At 44.9% G+C, this 10679-nt stretch overlaps 1 protein-coding gene across 2 annotated transcripts in view; it reads left to right on the top strand.

Moving 5' to 3' along the window:
• Positions 1–5927: 5927 nt before the first annotated feature.
• The window catches only part of C9H12orf40 (chromosome 9 C12orf40 homolog), a 272504-nt gene continuing 267752 nt past the window's right edge, over positions 5928–10679 (top strand). For both annotated transcript variants that reach the window (XM_029617064.1, XM_029617065.1), the window contains exon 1: positions 5928–6079. In XM_029617064.1, coding sequence (XP_029472924.1) covers positions 6057–6079 — 23 coding nt within the window. In that variant the 5' untranslated portion in view covers positions 5928–6056. The remainder of the gene's footprint in view (positions 6080–10679) is intronic.

Raw genomic sequence — 10679 nt, 5'->3', positions numbered from 1 at the left:
AGTATTCTACTTCCAATTCACAAATTTGCACCTTCTTTTTACTTGCACGGTATCCTTTTGAGTACAATGTCTTTAATAAGTGGAGTGTGGCTATAGCACATTCGTGATACGTTTCACGAAACAACAGAAGGTCATCCACATACTGTATGACTGGCCCATATGTGACTTGGTACATCTTCAAGTCTTTTGCCAGTTGCTCCCCGAACATCGTGGGTGAGTGCTTAAATCCTTGCGGTAAGCGAGTCCATGTGTACTGCTGCTTGATTCCAGTTTGTGCATTTTCCCATGTGAAGGCAAAGATCTTCTGGCATTCTTCTGCTACTGGAACGGAGAAGAAAGCATCTTTGAGGTCAATAACACTGTACCACTTGGAGGTAGGGGAAACTTGAGCCAAGATTGAGTATGGATTTGGTACAAGGGCTACTAGATCTGCTACTTGATCATTCACTTTCCGTAAATCTTGTACAGGTCGGTAGTCAGAAGAACCGGGTTTCTTTACGGGCAGTAGAGGGGTGTTCCAAGCAGATCGGATTCGCCTGAGAATTCCCAAATCATACAGCCTCTGCAGGTGTATCTCAATTCCTTGTCTAGCCATATATGGAACGGGGTATTGAGGTTGATTGATAACCTGTGCATTCTGCTTCATCTCTATCCATATGGGGGTAGCATCGATAGCTATTCCTCCCGGGTTCTGTTCGGACCACACTTGGGGTACACTATCCATTAGTTGTCTTCGTTGTTTGTTAAGAGGGGTATCCCCTTCGTATCGATGTAGAGTGATTTGCTCAAGAACGGGGAGATGTAGTCTCCATTCCTCTTGCAGTGGACATATAAGAGAAACTGGACTATCGGCAAAGGATGCCTTGATTTCACCGGTAGGTTCGAACTGCAGGGTGGCCCTCAATTTACATAGGAGGTCTCTTCCTATGAGTGGTACTGGGCACCCTGGCACATAGAGGAATTGATGGGACACTAATTGTCCTCCTATTGTAACCTGCCGTTTCTGAAGGAAGGGAGCAGTTAATGGTTTTCCCGAAGCCCCGACTATAGAGATGTTTCTTGAAGTAGGCATGGTGATGGCTGTGGTCATCACAGATCGTTGAGCCCCCGTATCCAGCAGTCCTTTGAACGTTTCAGCCCCCACTTTTATCTCCACTAGGGGGTCTATGGGAAGGGTTCCCTTGTCTAGTCATGCTTCACTATCTTCGCCGGAAGTTTCACCTACAGTCATCTGCCATTCCGTTTCTTTAGATTTGGGCGGAGTATATTCTTCCTGCCTTGCTTGCAGGGACTCCGGACACTCAGCCTTCCAATGCCCTTCCTGTTTACAATAAGCGCATTGATTGGTTTTCAATGGCATTCTCCCACCTCTAACTCCTCCTTCTCTACTTGCTCGTCCTCTTGGCAGCCCTCTAGAGGGTGGTCTGCCTCTTCCTCGGAATCCGGGATACCCGTGATACTGCCTGGACGGGTTCCCGAAATTAGTTTCTTCCAACGTTGCGGCTAACAAACTAACACGTTCTCTTAACCTTCTGGCTTCTTTCTTTTCCTTGCTGTCTCCATCCGGTTCTCGGTTCACATACACTTTATCAGCCATTACTTTTAATTGGCTGATATTCATGCCCTCGAACCCTTCCTGCTTTTGCAACTTCCGGCGAATGTCTGGACAGGACTGGCTAACGAAGCTCATCACTATGATGGATTGATGTTTGAGATCTTCTGGGTCAAATGGGCTGTATTGACGGTACGCATCCATTAATCGCTCCAAAAAATTTCCGGGGGACTCGTCTCTCTTCTGCACCACATCTTTAATTTTTCCCATGTTTACAACTCTCTGCTTCCCTTTCCTTAAAGCTTCCAGAAATGCGGTCTGATAGGCGGTAATGCGCTCCCGCCCTGCCGCAGTTTGGAAATCCCAGTTGGGATCCGCAGTCGGGGCTAAGTTTCTCACTACGTCTTTGGGACGTCCATCTGATCCGGCTCCTAATCGAGCTGCCTCTTCCATATTTAATTGTATCTGTCGGCGTTCTTCAGTGGTGAAAAGAATGGAGGCTAAGTGCCGAATGTCAGCCCAGTTAGGATTATGGGCTGCAAAAATGCCCCGTAAAAAGTCTATCATCTGTTCTGGTTTCTCAGCGTATGACGGCCCCAGCTGTTTCCAATTGAAAAGATCGCTGGATGTGAAAGGTATGTAGGTAAATAATCTTATTGTTTGCGTAGTGCGATGCTCGTTTTCTTCAGTTGGAACTACAGGAACGACAGTTGATGTTTCCCTGATTGGTAATTGTAAACTTGCTGCGGCTTGGGTCTTACTGCGAGTTCCGTCTGATACGGATGACTCGCCGCCGCTTTCTTCCTTGGCGGTTGCCGCTTCGGGCCGCTCTTCGTGAGCTGGTGCCATCCCTGGATCGGCTTGCGCATTGGAGGGAACTGGGGGACTTGGTGGCATAGGATGTGCCACAGGGTAACTAGGGGCATATGGTGGCGGCAAGATATTTTCAACGTCGGGCAATGCTGCGGCCGGCAGGGGTTTAATTTTTTTCTCTGGAGTCCGTGGATTCCCTTGTACTACAAATATGGCCGCCGCAGATGACGCATGCTCTTTAGATTCCAATATGGCCGCTTTGCCCTTTCTCTTCCGGTTTGGGGATTTCCGGTCTCCCATCTTACATGCTTGAGTCACCATTATGAGGGCGGCTCCCTCCACTAACTTCTTTGCCCATGTTGGAGGATTTTCGATAACTGCGATCCACGCGGTTATGTATGGTATATCCTCAGGGCAACCCGGATTTCCCTCTCGTACAACTACCCTCTGTACCCGTGTGGCCGTTTGGAAATTAAAAGTTCCTGTTGGAGGCCAATCCACACAGAAACTGGGCCATTTATGGGTACATCGTTGAATCATTCCGGGTTTTGTACACTTATGTCTATCGAACACTTCACTATAGTGTTCCGTCATGACTTTTAACGGAGTCGACCCGCTCCCTCCCATTAGGATAGAGTTCACAGACAAGGGAGGGAAAGGAAAACGGATAGGTAAGGGGTCCTTATCCGTCAGACACAAAAGGGTCACACTTGCCCCGACTAGAACGCGGTCGCCCGGTCTAGAACTGCGAGGCCATTCACTCTCTTTCACACAACAAGAAACCTATTCCCACTAACGTATACGTATTATTCCATGTTATCATTATTCCATGTTATCCGCGTGGTCTTCGGAACGTAATTCCTACTAACACACTGCGTGGGGTGTGATCAAGGCCCCCTCGGTCCGCCAGGGATAGACCGGGCTATTTCCTTAGCTAGCTAGTCTTTACTTATTTCCATGTACCCATAATACTCGCCTGCAGGGGTCTTCCGATCGTCACGAAAGCCTTCTTCCCGGATCATCAACCCAGAGATCCCGGCAGAATTTCTGTGGAACGATCCCCTCAGAAACCTGATCGCTGAACTCAGCGGTGGCCACTCACCAGGTGTATCAGGGGGACCGCTCCGCCACCAAACTACCGGACCTTCTGGAGAGCTAAAATAGCGTCTCCGGTACCTCCTGGCTGAGCTCGCCAAATGTAACCGTCTCTTTTCTGCCAGTAAGGAGGTCCAGACAACTGATCCGTAAAGATAGACTTTTATTGCCAGCAAGATGCAGCTAAGACAACGGCTTAGTACAACTGCATGCCACGCCCCCTTCGGAGCAAACCTTTATACATTTTACAGTTCTTATCTTTCACACATGCGTTCTGGTTTTGCTGAACAAACATTTTACAAACTGCTGAACAAGCAATAGCTAGCGTGGTCTCTAGTAGGCGTAGCTTATGATCAGACTATTGTTTCGTCATTTAATTGACGGGTTAGACATTTGCGACGGCGTTCGTATTAATACAATACAAAATATGAATCCCAAATGGAGTCATGTTCACTAAACGTTAGTGCGTAAGTACGTTATTACGTATTAGGTTACGTTTGCGTTGCAAATGTTAGTAAATCAAGATGGCTGTGCGTTTCACTGCAGCATGATGAGACGAGGGGCGTCACAGCTGTGCAGTCTTCAGGGGTTCATGGAATCGAACTCCTTCAGAGGGGACAGGACTGGGGCTGCACCGGAGACCGGACGCGGCCAGGGCAGGTGAGCGGGGGCTGGGGGAAAGTTTGCCGAGCATCGGAGAACATAACTGTCCACTTCCTGGTACCTGTCATTTGAAATGACATTTGAAATGACAGATACCAGCGTGGCCGTGAAGCATTAGGCCTGCGCACCCAGGATAATGTATAGGCGCTCTATACAGTAAAATGGGTTGCGCGGGCCTAACGCTTGCCTAACGCTTCGCGGACGCGGTATGCATTTGCATGCAATTAGAATAGAGTATAGAGCGCTAGGTGAAGAGAACTGTGCGTGCGGGGAACGAGGGTGTGCCTGGCAATGCCGCACTCTTTCTACCGCGGCCTTAGAGTATCGACCTGTTAGTTGGATAAATCAGTACTAATCCAGGTAAGTGCCAGCTACTGCCATTTACCTGGATAATGGCTGCATTTGGCCACAATCTTTCCTGTTAGGAATGCCTCCCCCCACCTTCCTGAGTTAAAATGTGTGTTCTGCCTGTGCCAAATGCACATTTTACAGGTAATGCATGTTTTTAAACTTCTGGTGCATTTGCATAGCACTAGCTGACAGCATAGGGAGTTTAAAAAAATGTAATTTGAGCATTGAAAATGTGTGGTTTCTTAATGTGCAAGTTATTGCATTGGCTGGTAATTGTTCTCCTAAAAGCCCAGGAAGACTTAAAGAATCCTCCTCTTCTGTTCATTGGCTTTTAAGAGTCATGTGTTCTGATCCATAGTGCAGTCAAATGATACAACAGCTGAAACAGCTATGATGTGGTTGTCTGCAGAAATGTTAGCATCATTAATCATTAGTGTCCCGGTGTTCCTCTGTGATAGGCACAAAGAGCAAGCTAAGAGGACATAGTTTTGGGCAGATTGTTCTTGCAGTGGAGGTAGGTCTAACTAGGAAGGTCTGAACCTCTCAAAAACTAGAATACTTCATCTTGTCTTGAAAACACATAGGATCCTGTCATGAATAATTTGACAGAGCTGAAGATAGGCAACAACCCAGAAAAAGATCACCAGAAAGCTAACAAGAATGTAGTCATATCATAGAACAGCCCAAAGCCATCTCTACTTGATAGAGTGAGGAAACATGATAACCCAGCCATCTGAATTTGTGATGCATTAAACTAAAATATAGTATTTGTTAATTTATTAAGCTAGTGGAACTTATGAAAAATTTGAGAGAGCGAGAGCACCTAGCCATAATGTCTACACCTTAGATAGTTGTAGGGGGTTAGGGGCCACTTTGACATTCAACGTGAGACGAACGAAGAGAACAGTGGTCTCTTGTGAAGATTTGATGGCCTTCGGAGTGAGGAAACTCACCCAAAGATGAGATTTGGGCAATGTTCTCTCGGCCCCTAACCCCCTACACTAATACCTAAACCTCACCTCGAGTTACTAGGTGGGCCTCCCATAGGGATACAAATACCTATCTAGGGAGAGTGCATTTTAATAAATGAGGGGGTCTGTTTGCCAGCGCACAGCCTGGCTAGAGCAGTTGGACACTGATTGGTTGGCTCTGGGGGCGGGGCAATTGAATACCAGTAACGAGACATTTAGAGACTTGTTGATAACTGGCTTGGAAGCGTTGGGTCAGGTGATTGGAAATTGGATTGTGTGTGTGGGGGGAGGTTGCTTGGTGGTGGAATGTTAGCCAGCCAATCTTCAGCCGCTTTCATTTCCCCAGCGAGCCACTCGCTTCCAGCTAGTTGTCTCCCCTTGTTCTAAACCACGCTCCCTGCCGGCGCCACTCAGAGCAGTTGTTATGTACTGGCACGTGCGGCTCGCGTGCCGGGGGCTTTGAGCCGCACTTGGTGCCGGAATCACTGCACAGGTCTGCCAAGAGCGCAAGACCGTGGAAAGCGCGGGAATTGGGGCACCGCGAGCTCCAGTTCACTGAGAGCCGCGTATCGCCGTTAGGATGCAAGGGAAACATTCGGGGGCCAAACAAAATGAACTGGGTAGGAGGATCGAGGTAAACGGTCGATGCTTTTTTTTTTTTTAATTTTTTTTAAGGAATTGCTGTTTGAAAATAGTTGGAGGAATTGTTTACTTGACCTAACTACACGTTTGTTTGCCTGTTTTTGAGATTTCTGCGTCAGCATCTGGCACGCAGTTCTGGGAGCCGCGCGTGAAAGGTTTGAGTTTCATACGGTCGTCAGTGAATGCGTACAACATGTACTGTGACTCTCTCCGCTATGGGCAATATATTTTGCACAATGCATGTTAAATATGAATATCCTGAAAACGCCACTATAGTTAAAAATCCAAGGCTGTGTTGGAAAATACTAAGGATACAAGCTATAAGAATGGAGAAATCCAAACGAAATCATCAGCAAATTTACAGTCTAACTTAGTCACTTTTAATCGACAGCCTTATTTCTAAAAGTTGTAAAGATCATTCATTCATATTAAAGACTCGAGGAAATGTCATTGCTTAAGTCCTTTGTTTAATCATAGTCCAGTGAAGAATATTCTTTCTTTTATAACTTATCAATGCAGTTTATATTAATTTTGTGTATTACTTTCTAGTTCTCAATAGTGCTGGATATCTTACATTCAGGGGCGTAGGGTTGTGTACCAGAAAATTTGTTGCTGATGTGATGAAGGATCTCAAAATACTTGTTTTTCTAACACAATTATATCTAATTATATTTCAGCCGACTTCAGGCCATAAAATGTTAATTAGATGTTTATCTTTTTTTCACATAGTTCTTATATTGAATATAGTATTAGAAGATCAAGGGGATGAGATTTGGGAGCTTTAAGTCCACTGGGGGGAGATGTCGACCCAACAATTAAAAATAATAAGGATGAAAAAATTCCTTATTCTCCATACCTGGGAACTTTTGACTTCCAGTTTTGCTGAGCTTATCTGGATTATTGGCCCAAAAAACACTAATACACCTCCTTATTATGGAAATAGAATATTTATGCTGCTAAAGATTCCTATAGAAAAACTACATTTTAGCAGAATACCTCATTTGGTCACACACACAGAACACAGACCTTTACCAAATACCAAATAAAGAGACCACAAAGTATAAATAGAAACACATGCAGACAAAAATTGAACTGGAAACTTCTACAAGCCAGACTCTTTATACAGTGCAGCAATGGAAAAAAATATGAAGCATCATTCCTCATAAAACAAATAAAATCAAGAAATAAAGCAAACAATATTAAATAGAGCCATATTACTAAAAAAATTAATATTTTAAAGTAGATTTCCCCAAACACCAATAAAATATTTCAAAACAGCAGACACATCAAATAACACCCACACACACACACACACACACACACACACACACACACACACATATATATATATATTCTGGCTTGCTGTCACACTCGAATGCTATCTGTCAGACATACAGATTCTCGGTGTCACACGCTCATCCAGACACATGCTCTCAATCACATACTCACAGATATAAGCTTTCACACACATGCTGTTTTCATACATGCTCTTAATAGACACGTGTATTCTTTTGCTCCCTCCCTCCCTGGGAAGCACATAAGGCAGCAACAACCTCCATCTTTATCTCCCATAACCTGGAAAAAAAAAGTCTTCTCATGGGCTGCAGGGACTTTTGCGCTGCAGTCCTGCTCCATCTGATGCTGCTCATCGGCCATGAGCAGGATGGAATCTGCTTGCAGCCCTCTGGGTGATCTCACTTCTTAGCTTTAAGCGGGATGGTTTTGCTTGTGGCCTGCTGGATGTTGCTGCTCCTCTGCTAATGTTCCGGGGGTGGGGAGAGCCATAGAAGAGGTGATAGCGTCAAAGTTGGTGGTACATGGTACACCCTGTTTCAAAGTTGGTGCCTGTGCACCACTGTACACTAAAGATGCTACACCAACGCTTATATTATTTCTTAGCATCTAGTCAGATGAAGCCGAAACCAGTGGGTTATGCACCTCTTCCAGCAGATGGAGATAGAGCAGTGCTGATATCACAATATACTCCTGCAGTGACATTAGCCTGCCAGTATTTTCCGTCTTTAGCAGATGGTGGACTTGCATCTCCCTACTGGAGATTGTTTCAAGTTTTAGAAGGAGAAATAAAAAGCAATTTAATTTGCCTTGCTTTCCTGTGGTTAGCATGGGGCACATTTAAAACTAATTGGAGAAAGTTCTTTTTTACTCAACGCACAATTAAACTCTGGAATTTGTTGCCAGAGGATGTAGTTAGTGCAGTTAGTATAGTTGTGTTTAAAAAAGGATTGGATAAGTTCTTGGAGAAGTCCATTACCTGCTATTAAGTTCACCTATAGAATAGCCATTGCCATTAGCAACGGTAACATGGAATAGACTTAGTTTTTGGTTACTTGCCAGATTCTTATGGCCTGGATTGGCCACTGTTGGAAACAGGATGCTGGGCTTGATGGACCCTTGGTCTGATCCAGTATGGCATATTCTTATGTTCTTATGTGGTAATACCAAATGCTTCCTCCCCCAGTTGAGAATTCCTGAGGTGATTTTTGTGGTCTCTCAGATAAGTGCCTTGGTCCTGTAGCTGGTTTTATCAGCCAATGTGGACTTAGCTGTTAAAACAGCTGAAATGTAGCAGGTGCAGGAAGCTGAGTACGGCAGTGACGGTATATGCCCTCTCCATCTGCAGCCAGAGACTGTCTCTGTACTAAGCCAGGAAAGGCTGAGCTCAGATAAGGCTTAAAAAAAACAAACAGGGTTTTTTGTAGGGCTTCCTCCTTCCTCTGGTCTCCATGTGCCATTCCGACTTTTGTTCTTTGCCCTAGAGGGAGGTTAAGGGACGTGGGCAGCCTGGCGGGTTGAACAGTCTGTTTGGGCTAGGCCCTGCTGTTAGGCTTTACTCTGTGCGCTCTATGGTAGGCCATGGCAGCGTTTTTGTGTGCGTATCCTACTCGTTAGGCTGTCCTCTTCAGGACCATCGGTTCATGCAAGTGCATCTGGCTGTGCGTCCAGGTTGTGCATCCAGTTTTCTGACACTTAGTCAGATGCTTACTTGGGCGTCCAGGTGTTAGTGGCTTTTGTGTTAGATGCGCGCTTGCCTGTGTGTACAGTTTGGGCCGCATTGGTTGTGTGCTTAAGTTTGCAATGCCTAAATTTTGGCTTCCTAAATTTTACAGCGTGAATTATCTGGATGCACACCTGTCACCTGTTAAGTGTACTGACAGACTGATGGCGCCTATAGCTAAGAAGCCTAAGCACCTTTCCCTCTGTGCTGCCTGTCTTATTCGGGCATCTCAGCCTGCCATGCCCTCTAACTTGTGCCAGCGCTGCCTAGAGGCTCAGGGAGAATTATCTTCCTCTGATTTTACTAAGCCTGGTTCTTCCAGCCTGGGTAAAAACATGTCAGGAGGGGTGCCTGACCTTGGAACTCTTAGCTGGTTCGTCAACTGGGGAATGTAGCTCAGTGGGCCTGCACAGGTGCCTTTGGTTTTGACATGGATCCTTCTTGGGTAGAATTATTTTCAAGGATTGCAATCCTTTTTTCAGGCACAGTCCTCAGCCCCGTTCATTCCAGCCAGGTCAGAATCGCAGGTAGTGATCTCTCACTCACCTGGTACTACTGTTAAGTGCCAAAGTATACCTAGTTCGGCAGCAGGTCCTCCCGATAGGAATCTGGATGGCATAGATGATGAGGCTGATCCTGACTCTCTGCAGGATGGGGAAATTCCTCCAGGACTGGAACTGTATAGGACTATATTGCGGTTCTTTCATAGAGATGAGCTACCGGCTTTGATTTCCCAGACTTTAAAGATGCTGGGAGTACCTGGGGCAGATTCTGTGTCTGAGCCAAAGAAAAATCCCATTTTGGTTTCTTTGCATAAAGCCTCTTGTTTTTTCCCTGTTATGGAGGCCATTCAAGAATTGATTGATCTTGAGTGGGGAGCCCAAAAGGCTAATTTCAAAGATGGCAAACACCACATAGGGAATATGTAAAAAACAATTTCTCTACGAATCAAATATACATACATACACCATGAGAAATATGTAACAATCTTGTGCAATAATATTTATTATTGAATCAAAGCTGTAAACGTACACCATTAAAATTTAAAGTGACAATCATTCAACTATTCACACCTTTAAAAACAAAACACTAATGACACGTTATAATTCTTGCAATTCGTTACATTAAAGTGCAATATACAATATATCAAGTTCTTATAATAGAGAAACACTTTTCTTCATAGAGTATCCAATATATTCAAGTGTAATCACTTCTTCTGTATTTTATAATGTCCAAACTTTGTAACAAGTGTGGATGCCGATTTTTATGCACTCACACAGTGCTGTTTGAAAAAATCCACCGCTTCTTCATTTATACTGGGGGAACTAACCCTCTACTTCTCCATCCACGTACATGTGGATGGAGAACGTAGTTTTTTTGACACGTGAGTCGTCCTTTGTGGGAAAGCGTTAAGCTCCTTTGGAGGTTGTATTTATAACCGATATAAAGACATTGCCAGTTATATACTGTTTGAGTTCAGATTGAGAGCATTAGAAACAGGTGATATCCTGTATTCATTATAAACATGTCCCTGATGAAGCCCAGCCGTGGGTGAAACAAGGATCCGTTGTTGGAC

The sequence above is a fragment of the Rhinatrema bivittatum genome, chromosome 9 (genome assembly GCF_901001135.1).
Source record: "Rhinatrema bivittatum chromosome 9, aRhiBiv1.1, whole genome shotgun sequence".
In the NCBI taxonomy this organism is placed as follows: domain Eukaryota; kingdom Metazoa; phylum Chordata; class Amphibia; order Gymnophiona; family Rhinatrematidae; genus Rhinatrema; species Rhinatrema bivittatum.
The sequence above is the reverse complement of the archived record's forward strand: the minus strand, read 5'-3'. Positions and strand labels throughout refer to the sequence as shown.